Source organism: Mercenaria mercenaria, chromosome 11 (genome assembly GCF_021730395.1).
Source record: "Mercenaria mercenaria strain notata chromosome 11, MADL_Memer_1, whole genome shotgun sequence".
In the NCBI taxonomy this organism is placed as follows: domain Eukaryota; kingdom Metazoa; phylum Mollusca; class Bivalvia; order Venerida; family Veneridae; genus Mercenaria; species Mercenaria mercenaria.
The window spans coordinates 39,563,267-39,590,984 of record NC_069371.1 but is presented as its reverse complement, the minus strand read 5'-3'; the positions used below and the strand labels follow the sequence as shown (position 1 = coordinate 39,590,984).

The following is a 27,718-nucleotide window of genomic DNA, read 5'->3' as shown; positions in this document are numbered from 1 at the left end:
TAAAATAACCATTTTATTATTTTTAATAATCTGTGTAGTAATCTTACTTCTTAATACAGAGTGTATTAATTATCTGTCTTTAATGTCTTTTCATCACTGAAGTGTCGTCTATTTCGATATTTAATACATTTGGTTAAATATCAAATTTTCCCATCTCTTTCAGTTAGCCCATGACTTTCAAGGCATTCCATGAAGGCTTCGCACTCAATGACGGCCCCAATAATAAACGTAACGGTACAATAATGTGTATATAAAGCAGGTTGCCATCAAGAACTACTAAAATATATTATTCCGGTTTTTTTAACTTTCACCAATTTTCTATCAAATTGTAATATAACATTTCTATTGCAACAAAGGTATTTCCAAACTGATGCGACAAAAAGCCCTTTAAACGCAGACTTGAAGCTCCATAATTACAAGTATACCTATTAGAAAGTAAATCAACAACTTTAATGAAAACGTACTTTATTCAATTGGATAATGTCAATCACAATGTATAGATTTATAATGTTGTAATTCTGACAAAGGGTTGTCATTCATGGTGTAGTGTCTGTTGATGTGACATTCACCGTCTCAGTACCTGCAAGTAAGGTTGAAATATTAAAAGACTGAAAAGGCAGTCAATAACTTGACAAGCATACACTTTTTGACATTAATCATTGTAGACTGGAGATGTCTAAACATATTCAGAGCTTTCCTGTCGTAACAACAATTTTACTATCCAAATTTTAATTTTCTTTTAAACATGAAGGAAGTATTTATATCAACATTTTGGAGTGCGATGCACAATTTGCTTAAATCTTAGAATTATGTGAACTCTCACATATATTGCACGCATGTTCAACCTTTATGTCTGTCTATCCAACTGCAGTTTACTTGATTCCAACTAAAATTAAATTTGATAAAAATAAGTTACGCCCTGTGTGTCAAAGTACGGGGTAACATTTTGCCATATAGCACGTATATGCTGTTGTTGGGGCAATAAAAATCAGTAAAAAGACCCTTTGGGAGACAAATATCACTCATATGGCAAACATTCAGCTTTTGATGACGGCGAAAATCCTAGGTGTCCATCCGGGCATTATGGCAGGCACTGACCAACATTCGCCATATGAAAAAACTCTCTACACCCTAAGCGAGGTTTCGAACCCGCAGCGGTGAGGGTCAAGTCATTTTGACTCAGTGAACTTAACCGATCGTCCACTGAAACCTTCAATATATATGTAGAAAATACCTGTAACATTTTTATCTGTAGATGTTGTTACATTTATACTATAAGATATGGTCATACTGGAATGACTAGATTTCGTTACTGGAACCGGTGAAGAAGCATTACTCGAAATGTCAGCATCTGCAATTAACAGATACAGTAACATCAGGATGGTAGTTTTTAAAGAAAACAAGCTATTGCCTTGATTATAAATTTTCCTGTTTTAAGTGATTATACTTTAAGTGGTTAGGTAACAATTGATATAAATATCCAAATTAAGTAAGTATTAAAAAATAAGAACACGTACCACAAATTTCACAGAAACGGGCACAATGACGTTTAACCCACAAAGAAAATGATGGAGAAGAGCATAGGTCATGTCCGTATTCTCTGCAGTTTTCGATTTCATCAACGCATGGTTTTGGCGGAGTTGTTGGTCCTAAACAGTTCAATTTAATTATCAATAGATTTAGTTATTAAAGGATATTTATTGGAAAACTTATATTAATCATATGTTATTTATTTTCAAACAAACATATAGTCCTTTTAATAATAATATGTATTTCTAGCAATTAATTGATTACAAGATGTACCTTAATTTGCTATTCATTACACTGAATATACTACTGCTAACCTTACATTTCCGTAAGAACGTCAAATACATTAGCAATGGAAGCAATAATATATTACCTTCGCAAAATCCACAATATTGTTCACAATTAGCCATTGCCCAGGGTCTGTAACTTGTACACATATCATGACCACCATATGATTCACAATTTCTTTCTTTGTCATAACAAGAAGATAAACTAGGAACAGCAAACGTCGTCGTCGCAGCTGTGACATAAAGATAATGCCATCATTATATCTTAATACATATTTTTGATTATTATATTGATTTTTGTAATTATCTATTGTGCATGTATGTTCATTCTATTGTTAAGCACTTTTGAACGTATATTCTTTTGTATGAAAAGAGTGCTATACAAATATGGTATAATAATAATAATAATAATAATAATAATAACATTTTTTATATAAAACTTTTGTTCTAATATAACGAATAAGATGACATTTTATTTAAAAGAAAAACACCTCATTAATTTGACTAACAAGAGAAAACTCTTGTTTCTTTCACATATACATTGGAATTGTTATAAAACTGTAACAACTTGCAACTGTTAAACAATAAAAACTGAAATCAAATGTTATGAATGTTGAGAAGGTGTTATATTTTAACTTTCTAGGTGTGCATATATGTACATACTACTTTGGTTTGTTGGTGGAGACGCAGTTGTGGTAGAAGTCGCATCAACACCTGTGTTTAGGAAACATAATAATATATGGATTTATATTCTGTCTATAAATGTATTTATATAAAGTACTAATTGCACAACAGTTCACTTTGTTCAAATTAATATACAGTAACAATAAGACTTGGCAACAGAATGACAAACAAAGACAGAACGTAGTTTTCAAGAATGTTTAGACCTTCGTCTTGAATGATTTTATAACTATCTTACTTTGATTTCGAGATATACAATGAGCTTTCATAACCAGTGTTAAGTTCACCAAAATATATTTTCTGTACAAAAAGTCACCTATAATGAATAAATGAAACATTTTTCACCATTGGAATCTTCAACCCGCTTTTATTGTTTTCTTGTCTAGATAATTAACATATTTAACACAGATTACGCATGTAAGGTGGTGCCTTTTGAAATTGTGATTGTGTTTACTAAAAATAAAACATGTCTTACCGCAAAATTCACAGAAACGTGCACAATGTTCTTTCGTCCATTTCCTAAAAGACGCCGACGTACATATCTCATGACCATATTCTCTGCAATTACCTATAGTATCAACGCATGGTTTGGTTGGAGTAGGGACTCCTGAAATAGTATTATGGTATTCTTTGTAGGCCCGCTTACTGCTTTTGAAAACAACGAAATTAACTGCATCAGTTGTAACAAAAAGCAAAAGCCTTGAAACTTGGTCATTTCAAGTCTCCTATTTACCTTGACAATAGCCGCAAAACCTTTTACAATTTGCCTTTGCCCACGACTGATACTTGGTACACATATCAGGGTCGTATTCGTCACAATTATCTTCTTCATCGGCACATACAGGTGATACAGTTAGAGGTGGTGATGTAGTTGACACAGTTGTTGTAGTGTAATCTGAAATATTATACTCGATATCACTAAATGCACACTAGATGCATAATATAAGTTTGACGTTAGTTAAATTTATTCCTTGACGAATGTCTTGATATTTCTGTTTTGTATAAACTTTGACATCGAAAAAAGAATTTTACGATACGTTTCCATGGCTTTGGGGTATTTTGCTTACCTTCAAATAAAAAATAACCTTCTGCAATATTATGCATGAATTTGTTGCAACATAGTATTTATTGCAATTGTACATACGGCATATTCCACAAAAGCGAGCACAATTTTCTCTTGTCCACTTCCTAAATGCAGTCGCAATACATATATCCTGTCCATACTCGTCGCAGTTACTTTTTTTATCAACACATGGCTGCGGTGGCGTTTTGGCTCCTGGTAAAGGAAAGACGACTATTTGCTTATTGATTATGCTTTCAGACTCACAATAATATTGTGAAGAATTGAAAATATGATGTAATTGTAAACATGGTAAATACAAATTTAACACAATATATTTTTATGATCTGTGCAACATCTATTTGATTTTAAATTTGTAGATTTTTACAACATTACGAAGTTTACAATATCATTACGTTAATCGAGTATCTCCGTTGTTTGTACAAACGCATCTTCTTTCAACATTTGACTAGAAACTCGGTGTGGGTTTGCAGTCAAAAAATGTACTCCTCACCTTGACAAAATCCACAGTATCTCTTACAATGGGCCATTGCCCAAGGGCGATAACTCGTGCACATATCTTGATCATAATCAACACAGTTGTCAACTTCATCAAAACATGAGTGGGTTACAGGTAGAAGTGGAGTTGCGGTAGACGAACTAGGCGAAGAGAGTTCAACTGAAACATATTTATTAAATTCTTTCTAAAAATATTGAAGCTTTTTCGTTTTCACTGGGCTAATTCATAGTTAAAAAAAAAAAAAAAAATAGGCGTTGTGTTTATATCATTTAATTTCAAAGCTAGAATATATATTGAACATGCATCCATTGAATGTTGTCCACTGTTATTAACCAACATGCAAAGCGTTGCCTTTGTGACGGTATCATTTTCAATTAGAATGTTTATTCGAATGGCTTAGATGTCGTATATATAATGGAAATCTGGTTTAAAGATTTCATGAAATGTATGTACTTCCACATATAACGCTTGCCAATATCTTTTCGAGTGAAAATACGTGTAGCTCATCAAAATCATCCACGTGATATATAAGACTTCGGTTTGTAGAAGGGTTGGCACTAGCTATGTCCGAAAGTTCTTGCATGTCCAACAGTTGACCAATACCAGTAGCAACTACTTGAATCTGATTATTCTCTTTTGCAAGTGCAGCCTGAAAGAAAATCATAGGTAAGTGTTGATGTATCGAAATGTAGACGTTTAATTATTTTATCATTTGGTTGCAAATGCTTAGTTTTACTGCCGTATTTACATTACTTTCTTTCAATATGAACAAAAGACATTATGATAAGTATCAATTGAAGAAATATCAAACCTGTTCCATTGTGGCATTTTTATCTGTTGAGTAACCATCAGTAATAAGAAAGGCTATATTTGGTGCATTTGGCCGATCATTCTTAAACCCTTGTGTTCTCAAAAGCTCCAACGCGGCCCCTAAAATAAAACAATTATTAGCGTTTTACGATTAATTACCATGGTGGGTTTAACATTTAATTTCGCAGGTTATAATGAGAAACAACATAACATATCTTGTTAGAACCGACTGCATATGAAGTAACTAATAAAATTATTATTTCCGATATAAGATGTTCGTGAATTTTAATTTTTTATCTTTATAAAAAGATGTGCTGACTTTTTACTTCCTTGCTATCAAAAATCTGTAAGCTTCAATAACAGCATCAACGGACGGATCTGTACATCTTAAATAGTTTGAACATAATTATTGAGACCATAAGATTTTCTTATAACCTAATATTAAATCTCGACTGACCTTACCCATCGACTATTGTACGAGCTATGATTTTTTTTAAATTAAGTGTATTGTCAAGCATCAAACATGATATCAATTTTCAGTCTGACATGATTATAATGATATATACTATATATAATACTGTCTAATTACCTATATCTATACATTGATGATTTACAATTTTGGACAGATTTAAATATAATACATATTAATATAACTTATATGTACATTGGACCAGGTGTTTTGTAAAACTAAATACTAATATGCTTTGTAATAAAACCTTTTTACATCTGTTACTGTAAAAAGTTACATATTTACCTACTTACTTTTAAAAGCTGATATCTGAAACAACTTCAAACATTTACTGCAACAGTGTAAATGCTCAATAATATGTACGAGTCCAAACTACTTCACATGTAGTGACAACCATCTCAAATGAAAATCATTTACTATAAACTATACCTGTATTAGTACCACCAGGGCTGTAAACGATGTTTTCTACAGCATTCAACAGATCGTGTCTTGTGTCATATTTGTCAAGCGGAAATATCATTGTGGCATGTGAGTTGAAAAGAATTAAACCAACACGAGTTCTCGTTAAACCAATATCAAACGTCTTGATGGTCTGTTTAATGAATTCTTTAATATGATTGAAATTGTCATCACCAATACTGCCAGAAGAATCTACTAAGAATATGACGTCCTTGACATCAGGCACACATTCTGGATTTGGGGAAGATAAGATATTGTTGTGTTAACAAATGTCAATATATTTCACACCCCGATGGCAGAGGAAAGCTCATCTTTGAAATTTCATATTCTCAATTATTATACACAATCCGTCATAGATTTACAAAACATTTGTCATGGTTTAGTTTTAAAACTTTGAAAAAGTGCTAGGCTTCAAAGTTCTACATAGACGATAGACGAGAAATTAAAACTGTCAACTATTTCTTTAAAACAAAAACGTTCATCATGATATATTAGACAAAATCATAACTCTCAGAGCGTTAAAGAAGCTAAACAATGTTTGAAGAATAATCATAACCCTCTATTGATATCCACCATAAGCCTTACCAGTCTCAAGCGAATATTTCGTAACTGATTGATCAATACTTACCTGAGGCTTTATTTGTAGTTCTTTCACTGAAATAAACAGTAAATATGCAATAAGACATTGATGTATGTAAAAAAGGGAACTAAACATATGCGTATCTTCATCTTCCACTGTGACCCAAAACTTCATACGGAGTATTTAGGTAAGTAGAGCTGTCAAAAGAAGTACCGTCTGACTATTCCACTACCTTGTCATGAAAGTAGGTCAATTGAATGAATATCGAACTCAATGAAGGGACATAATATTTATACATGCTAAACAGAGTTTATGAAAACCTATACAGTGCATGTCAGACCATAACAGCGTACAAATGTGTGTAGTTTCTATCAATTCCTAAACTAGTATTAGTGAACTCAACAAAGAATTGCTAATTCGAAAATGGGGCACAATGGGGCAAAGTAGTCATATGGAACTTACGCAGTGCATGTAAAATCATCACAGTAAATAAACGTGTGAAGTTCAAATCCAATTCCATTAGTGAGTACTGAGATACAAAATTAAGCTTACACCATAAATTGCATAGTAGATTAAAATGACATTATGCGCATCTTAATGCACATAGTGTGTTCTTGGTGAATGTTTTATAAAAGCAATTTTCGGTTGCTGTGCATTTAAATGTGTTAAATTAACGACAATGCCGCATAAGTATTTGAAGTTGATTCTTTAGAAATAAAGAAATCGGACTAATAAAATAACAGTTCTTTCCTTCAATCTTCTACGCAATTATCTCCCTTACCTATAGGTAGAGATTTCTGAAGTAGAAGGGAAGCAACTCCTGCGTGCAGTTTGACTTTTGTTAAAAAGACTGCCCCAGTCAAAGAAAGAAAAGTTATATTTGGAAAGTTATTATTTCGTACCGGTAACATGAAGAGATTGGTATATTGAGTTAAAAGCTACAATTTCCTCCACCCTTTTTACACAAACATCTGTTTCAGCTGGATGTTTACTGGAAAAATGTGTATAATTCCACTTTAAGGTATATAATGTTACAAAAGTGCAAAGATAATGGCATCTGAGAAATGCAAGTCAGTTCATCACAGTGAATAAGTGTAATTTGTGTAATTTCAATCAGGACACACAGGACAAACTTAATACAATCTTAACCAAACGGCACGCGGACGCAAATGAGCGGGCAAGTGCAATACCTCTACCTAGCCTTCAAAAAATGTCGAGCTAAAATATGTAGTGTTTTCATGCCGTGATTAAAGAAAATGATACATAGAATATACTAGATTTTGATGTTGATAAATCGTACAAGGAAGGTTTATTCACTGTCATGGGAGAAATGAAATTAGATATTTAGACTGAGATATTTTACAAACGTCTAAAACCGCTTCAAGAGTCGTGTGGCGGTCATAAAAGGTATTTCTATATTTAGAATCATTGCTTTTGGATCGTGGAGTATATTCAATATATTAACAGATTGGCTTTAACCAGTGTCCCATACAACTAATGGAAAGCGATTATGTACCTTTTAAGTACATTACTATCCGTGTTCAACTAACTTTGTTGCTGACTTTGTCCTCTATCCTTTTATGTTTTACAGAAAAACCTACAAATCTGGTGAAAATGTTCCGTGAATAAACGAAGCTGGGAGACGAAAGGATTTCAAGCAATGTCTTAAACGTCAAAGCTTTAAATGCTGCATTGACTATAAAATGCTGTTAATGAAACTTAACATTCCTTTAAAAGCATAATGTCTATGACTTAAATGCGATGAAGTCTGTTTTTAATCTTGTCATGTGAATGTATATTTTACAAATTTGTAAAGCACCTATTTTATCACGTATAGAGGAAAATGATGGTATTGTTTTTATTTAAATATACAGCGTGAAAGGAATCAGTGTCGTGTTGCGTAAAACAATAATGTCACAAAAGAGTTTTCAGGAAATGAAATATGAATTCATTTTCTTCCTGTCTGGGAGTCATTTATTGTTATAGCACTTTGGAAAAAGCTCAGTCAACATTATTCAATACCTTCTATGTATACATGAGCCATTATGTGGGAGTAATAAATATTATATCTCTATTAATTCAATTTTGATTATTACCTGTACGTAGTAGTGCGAGTCGTAGGCCTCGAAGTGCTTGTCGTTGAAGTCGTGGTTGTCGTAGGTGTTGTCGGTACCGGAAGACCTACAAAGTTCATTTTTCATATTCTTGATATAATGTATATTGCAATCATATTTTTTGGTCAACACTGAAAATGAATTTCTCAGACGTAGCATATGTGTCATAAGTTATATAAAATTGAGAAATGTTCTTGAAGTGATAAATCAAATAGAAGTTATCAAATATAGTTCAAGTACTACATGTGTAAAATAAACTTTGATTAAAGCCTATTCATGCCGAATTGTGTTTTTTTATTTGTTTGATTCGTCCGCGCTGCCAATATGTTCTACATTATTTACTGTATTTCTCTGTATTTGTTAGTCACGACCACATCCTTACATACACAGATATGGGGTTGAAGTTTGAGGAGACAGCGTTGCGTGACTTTTCCTATTAGACAGTATACCTTTCTTCAAAGTATAGGCAGAATGTGGTTCCCAGAATGCATAATATCACATGTAGAAGATTCAGAAATTATAGTTACAATTGTATTCATTTTTAACGTTTTAAAAAAATACGAATTCTTTACCTTGACAAACTGCACTCGCAACAATTCCTTCAAAGCTAGACAAGTCGAATTCTAGATAATTCGGAGCTGTAAATGTATGGTTACCCCCACTGGTTGAAATAAGTTCTAGCTCTGTTCCCTCAATATCATCTCATACACCTGTTTGAAAATGAATCTTAATCAGGAGATATTTTTCATTTACAGCAAACTTAACATAAAATAAATAATGATTAGCTACCATTTTCGATTTACAATTAGAAGGTACGGCATGTCAATTTCAAACAACGTAAAATACATTTTATAAACCAGTACTTAAACTTAAATAAAAATAAATTAAATATAAATTAAGAAAATGATAAACACACCAACTGTAAAAACTTCAACACCACTTTGCTTTAGCTCGTTAGCAGCTCTCTGTGTGAGAAACGAATTTGATGAAGGTCCGTTAGTTATCAGAATAGCGATATTTGGTGCTTCAGGTCTGTCGTTTTCGAATCCTTCAAGACGAAGCATTTGCAAAGCTCTGTCCGTTTCTCGTAATCCTGAATAATGAGTTTAGTTTCAATAAACTGTACAATAATATAGATCGACAAAAGCAATAATTAAAATGAATACAGTCATCATAAATCATTCTTATTCTGTTGATCTATAGCACAAGTATATTGTTTAACGTAACTGCTGGAGGACAAGGGATTTGCTCCAAAAAATATAAATAAATACAATCCGTATACAGATCTCGATTTGCAAGTGTCTGCCTCTATGGGAAGGTTTGATGGTCCTGCCTTAACTTATAATAAATACAGTCGTATCACCCCATCTCTCCTATAAAATAAAAGAAGCAGTATTATTCAAAATAACTGAAAACAATATTATTATCTAAGCTTTGAATGCTGACTGATATGATAGGTTCATACATATCGACAAAATCAGCCTACCCATCATTCTAATTTTGCATTATTTGCGCCAGACTAATCTCACCTTTATGATTATTTTTGTAACTCATTTAAAGCTAGTGGACCGTTTTAATTTCTATGTTGAAGAAGGTAATTGGTTAGAATTCATAAAATACGTGTAATGTCTTCAGTGAGAACACCAACTGGTTGATTCGTTCTTCTGATCAGTATATAAATATCATATTTGTTCAGACATAGATAAAGTTACAGCTGCTTTTAACCTTATTATGCAGTTTTTACAGCATGATATAATACCGTTTTCTTAACAATTCATATGCTGCATTAGAGTGCCTATCCTGTTCTTTTAAGAAAAAATGATTTAATGCTGCTATTTAAGACCATGGTTCGCAAATTGTTTATTTTATATTTTTATGTCAATGTGACGGCGTCAGACTTACATTGATTAATGCAAAATATGTCATTAACTAATGATTTGATTATATAAAAAAAAATGCAGATTTTGTATTTTGTTTCTGGTTTCAAAGAATAACATTTAATATTATTTCTTTTGCTAACTTTGGATCGCAAAGCCATCCAATAAATCTACAGACCGTATGTCATTTTTGGTTTAAACATAATTTCAGTTAACACCTTGCCTTAATGTGCCTTATAACAAAAGTTCTAAAATTGCTGAAATACTAATGTAACTTACCTGGGTAGTACAGAATTTGATTAATCGAGTTTAGAAGTTCGAGTTTGTCACTAGAGCTGCCTAAAGTTACTCGCCGAACAGGATATGTACTGAAACTTATTACTCCAACCTTTTGAATGAAAGACAAATAAGATAGGTTGTACTTCATAGAAATTAGATGAATTATGAAATAAGAAAACTTTTGAAACTTTTCAAATATGTTTGTTGAATTTCTAATTAAAATAAAACTCCTATGGATATACTAAGGATTTCTGTAAAACTATTATAGCATATTTTTATTAAATTAACAAAACGTAAAATTACAAAACATCAAGTGTGTATGATAATAGATACCAGAGTTGCATTTAATCCAATGTCAAGATCGTTAACTATGTCCAAAGCAAAATGATCTACACTTTTGAAGTGTGAGGCTCCCAGCGATTTTGAAGAATCCAGTAAGAACACTATATCTGCAAGCTTTCCATCGCATTCATCTATATATTGAAATGTTTAAACTTTAAGTATACTTTAATGAGAATTAATCGAAACAGACAACAGTAAAACTGTACATTCAACATAAATCCTACAGGTTTCGGAGACAACAGAATTATGGTGATTAGATGTTTTTACTCAAAACAAACTTCAGCTTTTTTAAAGATTCGACGAATATTTCGCTGACTGGCTTATATATATACTGTCATATTTTTGTCATAATTGTGTTTGTTTCCTTTGAAAGTTTGAATACAAATGTACGACTGTAGAATAATAACAGATATCAACTGACATTTGACATCTTGAGTTATTTCACAAAGGAGGGGTAGATATGTATGAAAAGAATCACATAAATTGTTAAGCCTATATAATTATATTTTTATGTATACCTAGAAACTTTTTTCATTTCACAATCTTACCCCAATTTTGATCAGGTCCATTTTATAATTTTTGCCAATATGTTTTCTATTCATTTAGGACAAAAAAAAGGCAAATTAGCAAACTTTTCGCTTGGTAATAACAAAGTCTTATATGAGTGCTTGGAAATGGTACTCTTTAAACATTACACTAGTTTTTTCTGCTTTTCCGTTTTAACTCGGTTTGATCAGGGCTTGAGTTAAATAAGAAGGACATTAATTTTTAACCTCTGTGTGTTATGCCCATTTTTATATAAAACTTCTCCTTTTTTTATTTCTATATCTTAATTACTAACACTATAATGGGAAAACAAAACTTCTACGCTGAGTAATGTGCTTAATTAAGATTGAACGATGAAGATTTCCTATAACTCTATAGTTATACCCGCCCGCTTAGCTCAGTAGGCAGAGCTTTGGTTAGGTTAACTGCCCGCCGTTATATGACTAAAATACTGTTGCAAAAACGGCGTTAAACCCAAAACAAACAAAATAGTAAGATCATCTGCAACCATTAGCGGGGCTCTACTGTACAACAAATTCTGTACATTTAAATACCAGGTACAATTAATCTAACAACGTTTAAATTTTCAAGGTTATAATTAATTTGTTACTATCTAGTATATTTATTACGTACCAATCGGGCTTCTACGTGTGTGCGTGATATTTACAGGTTCTGTAAAATAATGCTTGGTGTTATAAAAATGTAAAATACATTAGATACATGAAACGGTACAACTGATGCTTACTTCTGTTCTCCGACTATATGAAATCTTAAACTTGATTCTAAATTTCTATAAGCTTAGTAAACATGCAATATATGATAACACAGAATTTATCGTAACTGTAACTAATGTTCTTTCTTTTTTTAATTTTTAATACATTTTGTTATGGAAAACTTTATCAAACCGGTCGTTATTTGAATTATACGAACATTTTTTGATAAATATCAGTTAACTATTTAACGTTTTTGAAAATATTTTACTTACTAGGTGTCGTCTGCTGCGTATACACATGCGAAGAAACTGGAAAACGAAATTGAAATTTTACGTCATATACAACTCAATTGTTATATTGTTGTCCCGGCAATATATAGTGATCACATGTTTATCACGATGTCTTAATCGATCGAACATACCAATTTCATTTCAGCATTGACCTTTACAGGTCAAATTACTGAACTAAATGCATTTTACTTACCATCGCATATTAATGTTGTTATGTTATCTTTGATACCATCAATCGCTGTATGATTATGTACAAAAAACAAATGTTTATCATCCGGATCTGTTGCAATAATACGGAGTTCTTCCCGAGAAACACGCTCACCAATAGCTATCACGAACATAACGATACCTACAAAATATAGCCAAGGAAAATCTATTTCATTGGATATGTACATCAAGAAAGCTTAAAGATATTATGTAACTAAAGGAGGTATCATCTAAGCTACCTAAATGTATTATGAAGGTCCTAAGACATAAGTGGACAGATAATAATGATACTAACAATAAACAAATAGGCTACAATTTCTTCTATGACATTACTGTTATCAAGAGACTGTATGATAATGAGTAAGTTATGACGCATTACCTTGTTTACGAATGGCGTCTGCAACTGCCTTTGTTTCATTTGGATGTAATGACTTCCCTTCTGTTATCAGTAAAGCTACATGAGGCACACGGGACCTAGAACCCAGGAATCCTTCCTGCTGCAGAAGCTGTAGAGCTGTATGCGTTTCTGTTAAACCTAGTGACACATACATGAAACCGAACTACTAAAACATTCTTATGACACTGCGCAACAATATCCAAGCTTAAATTTAACTAAAATATGAATTGAAACTAATTTTACAAAACAATATTTTACTGTTTAATAACTTTCAAATTATTTTTTTTTTTTTTTTTTTTTCAATTACTGTGACGGACGGCTATATTTAAACTGCAAGATGTCCGAACTCGTATCATCAAAAACACTTGAGCAATGCCATTTTTTCTGTTGAGTAATTGTAGATTTTTAGGTTTTGTTTTTATTATTTACACAAACAAGCAAATCTAATATCTTATATTTACTTTGCTGCAATGTTGTTGTTGTTGAAGGTGACCTGAGTCAAATGCTCGAGGTGAGCTTTTGTGACCGATTGATGTCCGTCGTACGTCGTGCGTCCGTCAACAATGTCTTAAAAGATCTTCTTCTTCAAACCTACGGGGCAGATTTACACCAACCTTCACAGCAGTGATCCTTGTGTAGTGCCTTTCAAAATTGCCCTTATAATTACAATCCATTCAGAACAGTAGTTGCTATGGCAACCGAAAGGAAAGTCTTTGAAGATCATCTTCTCAAAAATATTTTGAAAAAAAAATCTTTGCGTGACCCTCTATCAAAGTTGCTTAAGCCGTTCTATTTCGGTACAAAAACATGGCCGCAAGGTGGCGGGGCTTATTTTTAATTTTTCATAATGTCTATATTGTTATTTTTAAAATTCTTCTTCTTTAACCACTTGGTAATTTTACACCAAACTTCACAGAAATGATCCTAGGTTAATCCCCTTTTTATCTAAAGAATTAATGTCATTTCACAACTGTGGTTGCCATAGCAACCGAGAGGAAAATCTTAAAAAATATTCTTCTCAGAAACGGTTAGCCGGATTTCTAAAATATTTTGTAGAAATGATCTCTAGGTGGATTTCTACCAAAATTACTTAAGCAATTCTATTCTGTTTAAAACATGGCAATTACGGGGCGGGTCTTATTTTTGTCTGAACGACTATATTGTAAAGTTCATTTGAAAATATTATTCTTTGAATCCAGAAGACTTAGAGCTTAGATATTTGGAATATGGCATTGTCTGGTGGACGTCTGTCAAGATTGCTCAAGTTACGATCCCAGGGTCGATATTGGACCCGCCCCATGGTCCCTTGAATATACATAGAGGTCTATCTGAAACTGAGAGGCACAGAGCTTGATGCTTTACGTATAGCATTGTCTGTGGTCCTTAACTACAATTGCTCAAAGCATGACACAGCGTCCATTTAAAGCCCCAGCCGGGGTCATTTAGTTTTTATATGTAGGTATACTTGTTTTGAAAATTTGAATTACCTGAAATATAAGGCACGTTATCTACTTCTTGTAGGAGCTGACTCATGCTTTTGTTGTCGTTTATGCTAAATCGCATGAAAGGGTACCGACTGAACGTCATCATGCCAACTCTTGTTTTATGACCCGCAATGTCAAACTGTTCTATAATTGTCTTAACAAATGATTTCAGGGTTTCAAAGTTAGCTTTCCCTATGCCACCAGAAGAGTCTAGAAGGAACACTAACTCCAGTGTCTTATTTGTGCAAGCTGCAAATGAAAGTTTCGTATGAGAAAAGAAGTATAGTTAATGTACAGACAAAAGTTTAAAAGTAAGATATTGTCTTGTCAGTAGTATTACTAATTATGTCTTTGTAGGCTAAAATGTTACTTTTCATAATCAATAATATGGTGAAAGTGCGCCATGCAGTCAAATATTAAGTTATTGTTTTCTTTTTTATCGAGAAACTGTATAATTACGTGTTTTAGTTGATTGACAAAAAAAAAAACAAAAAAACAATTCCAAATCTGCTGTTTCAAATATCCAGAAAGTAGCAAAGCTAGAACTTCTAAATTATTGTATACAATGTAGTGTCATTATGTACTTGAAAAACTCTTCGAAAGTGTTTCTGTATCACTTTTAAGTAAAATCATGAAAATTGTAGGAAACCGTTTCCATGTATACGTCAAATAAAGATCGTATAATAAAAGTTATTTACATTTCTTATATTGACAAAGACGGCCGTAATGATAGATATCACACTGACAAGTGTTTGGTCCGATACATTTTCCTCCGCTGCCACAAGAAGGAATACATACAGCTGGAATGAAAGTTCATGAAAGACCGTATATGTATTTAGATGTAAAAATAGATAACAGTGATCTAACATACATCCTTAGAATGTCATGGCATATATGAAATTCACTCGTTTTTTAAAAACACAGTCATTCTACATACGTAACATCGACACTGACTTAATGTTGATACCCGACAAATATCATATTAGTCTAATCAAGTTTTTCATCTTTAAGACCGTAAGGGAAATTTTCAAGAAACAATGTAATATTCAAAAACTGACACCGAATATTCTTCAATTTAAAATGTCAGGGTCCAGATACCACAGGAACATTAAAGTCATATATTATGTAAAAATATTATAAGGCAAAACTCACCTAGTTCTGTTTGGCAACGTCCTCCAGAATGATAAACATCACATTTACATGTTCCAGGGCTGGTGCAAGTTCCACCATTCAGACATGAAGGAGAGCAAATTGCTGTAATAGATGAATGATATCATCGTGTGAAGAATATGAGAGGTGTTCAATGTATTGTGAAACACTATCAAAACACACCTATAAGATCTTTCAGCTTACAAAACCTCGTGTAAAGCGATTAATTCAATATGGTTAGACCAAAAATAAATTAATTAATTGAGGGCATTATTTTAGGGCCTTTGAAGCAAAAAATGTCCTACAGAAACATTGTGAAACAAGTAAAACAGATGGGACATAATGTTTCTGTTGCTACTGTGCATCGCATTCAACATGGTAAAGGTGTTGATCGAAATAACGTACGCAAAACAGGTAAAAGTGGAACTTTTACCAAACGTTGTACAGCAGCTACTGCTGACGTCGTACGGAAAATCCGTAATATGATTAAATTGGTCAATCCGCCAACGCAAAGAGAAATGACAACTAAGTATGGTGTTTCTAGGCACTGTTAACAGAATTATAGCCAGAATAAGGAAAAAATGCCGTGCTCATAGGCTTAGTGAGGCCAGGTTCTGAAACGACTAGCTCGATCATGGCGTCTATATCTCCGTCTTAACTGTGGAAAATGGAAAAACGTAATCACCACTGATGAGGTTATGTTCTATATGGGCGGTAGTTATGGTCGACGTCGTGTTTGCTACGTTCGTTCTAATCAGACAGACCTAAACAAACCGAAGTTCGTAAATCGAGATGCATTTGTACCTGGGTTTATGGTTTGTGATGGTGTTAGTTTTTGCGGCAAGACATCTTTGATTTTTTTCCAATAAAAGGGGTGAAAGTCAATGTAAAGTATTACATAGGCAAGGTTCTAAAGCCATTTCTGAAAAAAGATGTTCCGCACCCTTTTCCTTGAAGAGAGAATGATATGGTGTTCCGTCAAGACTTGGCTTCTAGTCATACTGCTAAAATGACCATTGATTTTCTCAACAAACACGATTGAAAGTAAAATATATAACTCCTGCAGAATGGATGCCAAAAAGCCCGGATGCAGCTCCCATGGACTTTGGTAGTTGGGACAGACTGAAAGGTAAGCTACAAAAACGTAAGACCGTGACTGGTCTTAAAAAGGCTCTTAAAGACGAATGGAACAAACTTGAGCAGTCTTACATAAACCGGACTTTAGAAAGCTAGCCTAGAAGGTGCAGAATGATTTACTTTTGCCATGGATCCCAGATTGAGCATCTATTGCAATAAAACGTATGCGAGTAAATAATTAAGCTTTTTATAAAACTGTTTCATAATAAATTGAACACCTCAGGTATACCTATTATATAGTATAACATAAAATGTTGACACATAACACACTGACTGCAAATATTTTTTCAATTGTCACTGTTTCTTGTAACAAAAATCTATATGACAGTGCAAGATAGACAGAGTAAATGAATAATGTAGGAATGTGTCTAAGAAGATGTGCCACTATTCTTGAGCAGACGATCTTAAAGACATGTACCGGTAACATAAATTACTAATTTGCATGACTAACTATGTAAGCGATATTTTCATTTTAGCTTAAAATTCACATCTGATGATAATATTATTAGGCATAATAACGGTCTTGTTTTCAAAACCGACTTTAGTAACTTAGGACTAATAAAATATGCAAAACTGGACCGATTCAAAATAAAACTATACAATACATGAATCGCGCTTTCGGTAAACTTCATTCGGTATTCAAGGTTGACTTCAAAGTTAGCGAAGCTTTCAGTCTATACATACATACATTAACAACCAATGAATTCCATACCTACACTGTATATGAAAACTTTAGCATCACAGCTATTTTAATATATATATTTATTTAAATATATATTCAGAAGATTCTTTGTATGGAAAGAACGCAACCAAGCAAGATAATAGCAGACAAATTAAGATATGTCTGGTTATTAGAGGTAACGAAATGTGCAACATCCTTTATGCCCCCGCCCCCTCTCCCATCACCACGGGAATGTCTTAACATACAGTAACATTTTATTGACTCCACGACCAGAAATAAATAAATGAATAAAAAATAAGTCCATAAAGAATTATTTCATACAACCACCACACAATACATTGATGTTTTAAAGGTTAATCGAAGAACGTGTAAGAAAGTCCCTTCGAACGCAATTAAAAAAATATCTACTTTCAGTTTGATTAAATCTGTTCATGAAATATGCAGCATCCCGTACGCCGCTTGCACTGAAACTGTAATACATTAAATGTTAAGCGTTCTTTTTCGTTATATTTGTATACATGTAACAAATTGAAATGATATTCGTGATCCAGTTCATGCTTATCATATAACAAGTTAAGATATCATTTATATCAAGATAGTTCTGCACATTTGGATCAAAACCTTTTCTACAATATAGAAATTTATTAAACGCTGATATTATTCTTATCCTGGAGCCGCCGTAGCGCAGTGGTAGAGCGTCCACCTTGAGATTGAAGGGTCCCGGGTTCGATCCCGACCACTGCCTTGGTGGTAGTGTCCTTAATAGGCAATACACTTTAATTCCATATTGCCTCTCTCTTCTCTTAGAGGTTAGTTCCATCTGGAATGAGTCTCGAGAGCCATTAATAAGTTGTAAGAACTTGTTTGGCAATCGAGAATAAATGAATTAGTATAAACTAAATTATTCTTAAACATCAGACTGTACTTACAAAATTAGGAAGTCTATGGGAAAATTACAGTTTTGATGACAGTTTCACGTGTAACTCTTCAAAATTTCTACAATGTAGACTTTAATAAAACTTCTCCCGATTTTAAACTAACACATGATCTATAATATGGTGAAATACAATTTATAAGTCAGTGCGCTTGATACTTGGCCATGATTAAAGTGCTTCGCACCTTTCAAGATGATTTTGAGACATTAATTAGAATTATTTAACATATCAAACTTTTTAATACCATATTTTACCTCTTGAAAGAAAGTAATGTTGCCGTTTTAATAATTTTACTCACAAGTTACCATTTATCCATTAACTTATTTTCGTTTCCGTACGCCGAGTCCAGGCTTTATTCTACGTTATCCGGATAAATGATATTACGCCATTTCTTCCGGGAACTACCTTAAGAATGGGTCCTCTCTATTTCCTTTATCTATATCGACTATTGACTATTGCGGAGATATCATAAACAAATATATGTATATTTTTGATATCCGTTTCAATGATTTATAGCGAAAGGTAAGTATTTACTGACAAATGTCCGTATATTGCTAACACTGATACAGGATTGTCTTGGAACATTTCTTTGGGACTGCATTTTGTCTTTTGAAAATGTACATGTGTAATGACTGTTCAGTTAAACTGAACCACTTAAATACATTACGTATAGGACATCCGTCTGTATGACTACTGTCATAGTCTTCTTTCCATCCAGGGCAGCAATACTTTTCCTCACAGTAACGAGTAATGTATTTGGTACACCTTGTCCAACAGCTGTAATGGTCACAAAAAGGAAAGAATTAATATTGTAAACATTTAGAATAAACAAAAATCAGAAGATCCATTTAAACATGGTTCACAACCAAGCAAAACTAATATCAGACTTGGTCTGGCCGATAGAAAGTTAAAACCTTTAATTTTTTTCATATCGTGCAAGTTTTAGAAACTTATGTTATTATTCCAAAACATTGGTTTGCGTTATTAGCTTTAGTTCGGAACAACTGAGTCAAAATTAATTTTTCATAGCGTTGGTTTTCAACATCACATCACAATCTTTTCTATAAACCAGTCGGATATATCTTTCCACTACAGCTACTATATCTAGCTGACCTACTTGGCGATGGGGGCTTTTTTTATGATTTATGCAGTTAAGAACTCATTAGTTTGGTGTTGAACTATTTCTATTGCAACTATTCTAAACGAATTATTAATGAAGATATTTTTAGTGAAATCTATTTCTAAAGCCTTTAAGAAAGCGAAATGTAACAATCTACAAATTTAAATAGATTCTGAGAATTACATTTAGTGTACCTTCTGCAGTTTCCAAATCTGTGTTCTCAAGAAAACATATGATATTTTCATGTACAAACCTAAATTCTGGCAATTAGTATGTGCCCTTGCACTATAAAACAGATTTTCAGAATTTCTTGTGATCTTAGTCGAGAAACTAAGTTCTAAGTTGGGAAAATGATCTGAATTAATCTCTGAATAGGCATTACTTATTAAAAAATATAAAATGTCGAAGTACGACTTATTTAGTTGTTTGATGAATAAAACGCAATAAACGCAGTAACATAGTTATGTAGAATGTACAAACTTTTGCAAGTACATACTTGGAAAAAAAACAAGAATGAAGTACCCAGTACGGTGCATTTCTTAAGCACATTTGACATGCAGATACAACAGGTAGCGAATATGAAATAATTCAGCACTTAGACACAATAAAATCTGAAGGGCGCTTTGGTGCACTAAACGCAACCGGCCTGTATTGAATTTGCAGTCTCCTGTGGCGTAAGTAAATACTCCGATATAAATTTGTTGACTGTACTTACGTCCACCCACAACATGTCGATGATTTCTTACTGCATGTTATTCGTCTTGAACATACATGTGGTCTGTAATTAAAATTTATTTATTCAAATTATGTACAGCTCATGTTGATATATATGATACAAAAGTAAATAAAAATATATCCTACCTTACACTTTACCGCATATAGATCATAATCAAAGCAAATATGCAGCTCTGTTGAATACTTGATACTAAACATGCCGCAGTTAAATAACAATGTTACCTGACGAGGATAGTGTGCATTATGATAAATTTAACATCACAAATCATTTATCAGCACTCATACTTGGCAAATATTTGATCTAGTATATATTATTAACAGTTTGATACCATGACAAACATGTTTTTTTTTTCTTTTTATTTATTTATTATTTTTTGTTCTTGTTTTCAGTGCGACAGTTTTCTTATGATGTGATATCATGTTAAACTAATCTTCTGAAATATAATAAGGTAACAAAAGAATCGCTTCAGAATGCCTCTATCCGAGTGTAGCGGGAGTTCTTCCTTGCGGGTGCGCATGTTTAAATATAATAATGATATAGTCTATAAGAAGATTCATTGGAAGCACAGAATGCAACCGAGCAAAGTAATAGCAGACTCGGTTAAAGCTTTACATCTTGCTGTAATGATACTTAAATTAATTACGGGTCTTCCGTTTTAATTTTAGCGTTTTCCACTGTAGGCTCTCTTAGTTGGTGATGTTTCTCGTGTAACATCATCTAGAGCCTTAACATCATATGCAGTTTGTAAAAGGTTGAATGTTCTAAACTGTGTGGCGTTAATGTCTATTAAGCGCTTTATTATATAAAAAAACCTTTAAACAAAAAGATTATCAATGTGATAAATTGTTTCCAATGTGATAATTGTACAATCTGTCCAATGTGATAAATTTTACAGTCTGTCAAATGTGATAAATTATACAGTCTGTCCAATGTGATAAATTGTACAATCTGTCCAATGTGATAAATTGTTTCCAATGTGATAATTGTACAATCTGTCCAATGTGATAAATTTTACAGTCTGTCAAATGTGATAAATTATACAGTCTGTCCAATGTGATAAATTGTACAATCTGTCCAAAATGATAAATTGTTTCCAATGTGATAATTGTACAATCTGTCCAATGTGATAAATTTTACAGTCTGTCAAATGTGATAAATTATACAGTCTGTCCAATGTGATAACCAATGTAATAAATTGTACAATATATCCAATGTGATAATGTGATAATTGTTCAATCTGTCTCATCAGTCTAAATCGTTAATTAAGTATACTAAAGACAGAGATAGAAATATGAAAGAAAATATGCACATTTTGTTACATTATTTGTTAAAGCTAAAGTGAGATTCAATAAAAGAGAGCTTGACTCGGTTTTCGCTTAAATATTCACCGGAATGAGTTCGAAGTTGATCTAAGATGAGCCTGCAATTAGCCAGTTCAAGTCTCATTTGAATGAGTAGCTTTTATTGAAAATCAGAGTGTGTCTTTTGGATTTGCCTCGTTGGTGGATAATTGCTGTAATTTTAGAAGAAGCCGAACTTGTCGCTTTTGTGTCAGCTTACTTTTTAGCTATGTGTGATGTTGTTGTTTGATTATTTTTGTATTAATATTCGTCTATCTTATTTAAGTTTATTAAATGTAGAAACAGTTTGACTGTAAACGTTAACTTATAATAAATGAAATGCTTGACAAACCCTCTTATATTTTGTAATGTAATCTAGTTGATATAACCTAAAATGTCTGAATTATAAAGTTACTTGTTATACTGTTAACATAACGATTGAAACCAAGATAACGTAATAACAATCAGGGATGTAGTGAATGATCTCTGTTCCGTTGACTAATACTTAAATCAGGCAATGTTACAAAATAATTGTGTAATATTTTAACCTGAAGAAGCATAGTTTCTCTAAATGCAATGCATGTCGTATTTATACATCTTCACATGGCTCACAATATTAAATCTAAGTTCAGAGATGCTTAGATGGAATTGTAACAACTGTGAATTACGTTTTTTTGTTTTTCACATATACATGTAAATAATGTTTGTACCTAAAGATGTTATTATAATGTTACAGTAATGAAAAAAATATATTTCAGGGAAAATTCCTTCTATATTGTTATTGATGTTGTTGCGTCAAAATTACCAAACCTTTTGTACATTGCTTCAAAATTGGGTAAATATGTCAGGTAGGACGGAAGGAGACGCTGGTTTTGAGCTTTCAAACCCTTCATTAAATACCCCGGCTCTCCCATGACGGCTATCCCATCCCCGCTCGCAGCACACCTGACTTTGGTTTTTTTCAGAAATATTCTATACTATCATTACAGATATGTTTCCATAAAAAAATATGTTAAATAGTAATTTCATTAAAAAATTTGATGAACGAGAAAATGTGTAATATTTTGACGATATTGATTCTGACAGTATATTTATTGGTTGGTTGGGTTAATAAACGGTTGATTGGGACGGTTTACTAACTATTCCTCTTGCCTAATTCAATCTGGTTTTATGGGCTTTTTTTCAGTTGTATGTTCAAAGAATGTAAATGATCTTTGCTCGTTTCAGAGTAACGAATTAGAGCATAATTCATAGTATGCTTTGAAAACCCTTAAAGCAGCCAACTTATAGCGCTTTTTCTCGTATAAAATTCTATAGTTACATTCGGTACGGTTTTTGTCAATGATCAAGAATAAATACTGGAAAGTCAAAAAGAGTGCAATACTATGTAAATAAGCACCATACAGCCAAGCATCAACTGTATTTACACTCATGTTGTAAATATTGGTTTTCTGGGCCACTGACGCAATGTCACACTGACTCACATCAATTTTATTTAAAACACATGTTTGATGTTTAAGAACTGGTGAAGGTAGTAAGTGTCTGTAATTTCCAAAGTAGAAACACATGATCAATTACATTTTTAACTGTGTATCGAATGCCAGTCATTACAAACTTGTCAGTATAATAATGCATGGACTGGAATGATCATATGTATTGCAATCATACAATAACAAGTGGTTCTTTCCTATATGTGATTGAATGAGATTTTAAAAACGATAATAGAAGACGACATGACATATCTGCTTTTATTTTTTTATGTACTTTCATATATATTTCATCTCTGACCACAGAATCTAAGTTTTATATTTGGTAGTGTGTAAATATATTCATTACCAACTTTTAGTAACATCTCTAAACCGATGAGCGGGACAGATCTACCTGTCATAAAAATCAATAAAACCCATAATCCAATATCATCGCTACCGGACGGATTCGTTGATTTCTGTACTAATTGTTGTTGTTGTAGTAACACGGGGGATGCGGGGGAATGGATAATTAATAGCTTTGGTCAGTATCTGATCAATTTACAGACGGGCGGTTTGCTAAACGATATACTTGAATAAAGTATTAATAATTATTAAAGGGAAAATCGGAACAAGTCGAAAACTTATATAATACTTTATTAGTTGTCAAATAAAAGTAATATTTAAGAATATGAATATGTTATCTAAAATATTTAGAAATCGTTACATTTTATACATCGAACACATAGATTTACTTTCTTTCTAATACATGAAACATCATGCTAGCATATACCTATGTACAGAAAAGAAATATTTACGCACAAGAAACTGTCTGGAAATAAAATGAATTTTCAAGAATATGAATATGTTATCTGAAATATTTAGAAAGCGTATATACTTCTTCTATACGCGCTTTCTTTCACATATTATAAACATTAGAATATTAGCTTTTGTTTCTAAAATATTTTCAAAATTCTAAATCACTAACGCTTAAAAGGTAGTAAAAACAGCAAATTCTCATGTATTTCCGTAACATAAAGTTTGTCTGCCATTCAGCTAGTAACTTTTTAGTACTGTCCAAATTGAAAAATAGACCAGTTCATTGTTGTAATTTAGCATGGTAAGGATTAAGTTTCTTATATCATGCCTAAATAGAAATATCATATTTGCGTGACTTGAATAAGTACTGCTGACAAATACTACTACCATAGTATACTTTAACTATAAACATATTGTTACAGGAAAAAATCAACATTAAGTAACAATAACTTCATCAATATCTCAATTTTAGAATAGCAGACTTAACTAAGTAATAACTTATGTTTTTTCGTAAAATTTGGGCCAGGATCTTTACTCAGTAATATTTACCTATTAACGATGTGAATTCTAAATTTGCACTGATTCTTCCTAAGGTCATACGGTTTATGAAATAAGGGTAAAAATCGTAATAACAAAATTCCTGACAGAAAGGGAAAAGACTATATAAAGACAGAAGAAAGGGAAATATATATATTACAACGCAAAAACCATAAAACCATAAAAAATACCTATCACTTGTAGTAAAAAGTGGGGTAACATATCTTTTATGACCCGGCTTGAAACAACACTGACCGGATATTGTTTACCCCTAGGCAATATTGTAATACACAATAAATGTCAAAGGGTAATTTTAAGATATTTGTTACAATTAAATTATTTTATGCATAATGTGATTGTGTGCTATCTCGGGACTAAAACAAATTATAGATATCGCAATTTTTTAAACGAATGAGTAAAGAATATACCAAAAACATGCATTATTTTAAGAATACAGAATAATATATACAAAGGAGGTTCGGAAAGAAGCAGACTTATCAGTTCATCAAGACTATCTTTCAAAATAAAGTTTGGTCATATTATGAATAATAGAAAATGATTTTTTTTTGTTTCAAAATTATTAAAAATTCCCATATGAAGAAAACAAGAAGACCGCGTCGGAGATCGGACCCGGACCGCCGCGGCAATACAAAAGTCTCCAGATCGTTCGGCAAAAAATAATATAGGTCTCTGGAAATTAATCATCGCTATATTTAAGAATGCTTTGAAACTCAATTACTTACGGACTATATTTTACAGAAACACATGAGAATTAGTTGCTTTAAGTATTTTTTTTCGATGAAAAATAAAAGCCTTTGTATATTTAATGCGAATTGAACACTAAATCCTCCATAGCGTTATTTTAAACGACAGCGGATCTAGGTTTCGGCGTTTCTGAGTTCAACAATAAATTTGTTTTAATTTGTCTAATTACAGTCTCAGTTTTTTGCCTACAATTCATAGGCTTTGAGCTATAACAATTTGTACCGACAAAGTCAGGCTAGCAGACGACAATATTTTCCGTAACAGCTTCCGAGTACTTACGGATAACGGCGGAAAAAGCCGGAATTTTTAAAGAAGTGCACATTAAAATGCAGAAAGGACCAAACAAGCCATTATTAAATTTAAAACAAATTACACATAACGAAAACTGAATAATTTTTCTACATTTTTAGGGGTATCGATTTTTTGATTATTTGCGGAAAATATCTCATTTTATCTGTTATATTTGAAAAAGTCTGTTTTTCGACCCGTTTCCTACAGAGTCTATATGAACTGAGGTGGGTCTACTTAATGTCAAAAAGGACCAACCAAATATTAAAATATTTCTTTAAAAAATATTCATAATATCCGGAATAAATTAAACTTTAATTTGTGGGGTACCGAATTTTTGATTTCCAAATAGAACTTTTTCTATTTAAGTTTATGTAATTTTTTCCTTCTTTGTTTATATAGGCACATTTATCGATTTTCCGATAGATCGATGTTACTAAAAGTTGGTAATGATGGCCTGAATAATGATTTCTTCGTTAGCACAATACCCCGGGTTTACAGGTAACCATCTTCGGTTGTTGTCTTCCTATCTAGATGGTTAGATAAAGAATAATACTAAACTTTGCCTCACCACTGCATTGTCTATAGAGGTATAGTTTCAATAGTTTGATTAAAGAAATATAAGTTTCTTCTCTTACATAAGCCAATAGCAATTCATTCGTATAACATACTACATGTATTACATATTTTAAAACGTTAAACTTTACATACAAAATGTAACCTATAGTGGCATTAGATACAAAATGTTTGGAGTTTTCAAGGTTCCTTTTCTAAACTAGTAAGGTCTAATTAGTTACTGTTTGTTTTTGTCGCTTTTTCTTTACTTTAAAAATATGGTGTTTGAATTAACATTAGGCTGCTTCTTATAAATAAGGGAATTGACATACATGTCTAACGTAGTTGGTTAAACTCAGAGGGTTGTATCCTGATCACGAGGTTTAAATGAGTATATATTGCGTTGTCCGCTTTTTTATTTGTACTTCACCCAGGTTTTTTGAATAAATAAACAAAGTCCGTTTTCCAGTTCTATTGCTATTTATTTTCACTACAAATATTTTCCAGTTCGTTTTCTCTCTCACCCAAAATAAACGTTACATACAAATAATTTATCTACAAAGTGTCTTGTTGTTTCTTTTAGTTTCTTGTTGGTTTCTTGTTGTTTCTTTTAGTTTCTTGTTGTTTCTTTTACCATAAAGTTTCTAATTCAACCAACTAAGCTACACAAGTTACACAAAGAAAGTGTTCTAATATGTACAACAAAACTGATAATTTGTCAATTTCAGTTCTCAAAGATTTAACTTAAAGGATACTTTTTACATGTGTTTTTATCAGTACGATATATTATTTGATATAGTGTGTCTAATGATCATTTGCAGGCTAAAATCATCTAACTTGTATATTTGATTGCGTTGTGTATTATAATGGTTGAATAGTCTGTAAAATCGCATGCCTGTATCAAACTGTAGTGTCTGTTGAAATAATTCTAAAATCAGGTTTTACATCATTCCATTACCTCATTATTTAGACATTCTCCAGAATGATTTCAAAATATATAAAATGAGATTAATTTTTTTCTTAAAATACAGGATCATTATGAGAAAAAGGCGACAGAATGTTTCTATGTGTATGTATACACATGTATTTAAATAACTTTCCTATTCTATTTCTTACGTACAATTGGTTTTGATAGAACTGCTAAAACAAGTGATGGAAAAGAACTACAAAACGGTTAATAGAAACATTAAAGAAGAAGATACTTTCAAGCAGAATCAATACTCTTTTATGACTAAGCGTAATTCAGTTTAATCAATTTAATTGAATGGGTAAACCTATTTTGAACATTCCAAATCTCCTAATCTTTAAACAAAGTATATATGCATAAACGCATTTCACCAATGGTTTATTCAAAATATATTTAGCACAACAAAGGCTAATAATTATGTAAGCATTTTATCATATTTTGTTTTCATGACCTGAAATTATAAACAATAAAAGATATATACTAAGCAAATTGAATAAATCTAATAACACTCACCCAGACAGTGCATCGACAGTTGATATCACAACGAAGACCGCAACAAACCTAACAATCCTGTTCGGCT

The 27,718-nt window shown here is 32.2% G+C and overlaps 1 protein-coding gene across 1 annotated transcript; it reads right to left on the bottom strand.

Annotated features, from left to right (window-relative positions):
• Window positions 1-448: 448 nt before the first annotated feature.
• LOC123532201 (collagen alpha-1(XII) chain-like) lies at window positions 449-22,655 on the bottom strand. Its single transcript, XM_053518043.1, has 21 exons — window positions 22,547-22,655; window positions 15,795-15,896; window positions 14,646-14,891; window positions 13,141-13,296; window positions 12,748-12,903; window positions 9,424-9,600; window positions 9,080-9,208; window positions 8,490-8,574; window positions 6,442-6,467; window positions 5,784-6,044; window positions 4,887-5,005; window positions 4,529-4,724; window positions 4,070-4,234; window positions 3,640-3,771; window positions 3,229-3,390; window positions 2,971-3,102; window positions 2,478-2,528; window positions 1,901-2,047; window positions 1,518-1,649; window positions 1,235-1,351; window positions 449-580 (listed from the first exon to the last, which is right to left on the bottom strand). Exons 1-21 carry the CDS (start codon window positions 22,653-22,655, stop codon window positions 537-539), a joined length of 2,844 nt encoding a protein of 947 aa, XP_053374018.1. The 3' UTR covers window positions 449-536.
• Window positions 22,656-27,718: the final 5,063 nt, after the last annotated feature.

What these genes read in the sequence shown, in the direction of transcription:
- LOC123532201 (XM_053518043.1), bottom strand. Translation starts at nt 22,655, where the DNA reads ATGGGAGAGCCGGGGTATTTAATGAAGGGTTTGAAAGCTCAAAACCAG. An exon ending in AGACGCCATTCGTAAACAAG is followed by an intron (nt 12,904 to 13,140) that starts GTAATGCGTCAT and finishes TATATTTTGTAG; the next exon opens with GTATCGTTATGTTCGTGATA. An exon ending in ATATTGTGGATTTTGCGAAG is followed by an intron (nt 1,650 to 1,900) that starts GTAATATATTAT and finishes TGAACTGTTTAG; the next exon opens with GACCAACAACTCCGCCAAAA.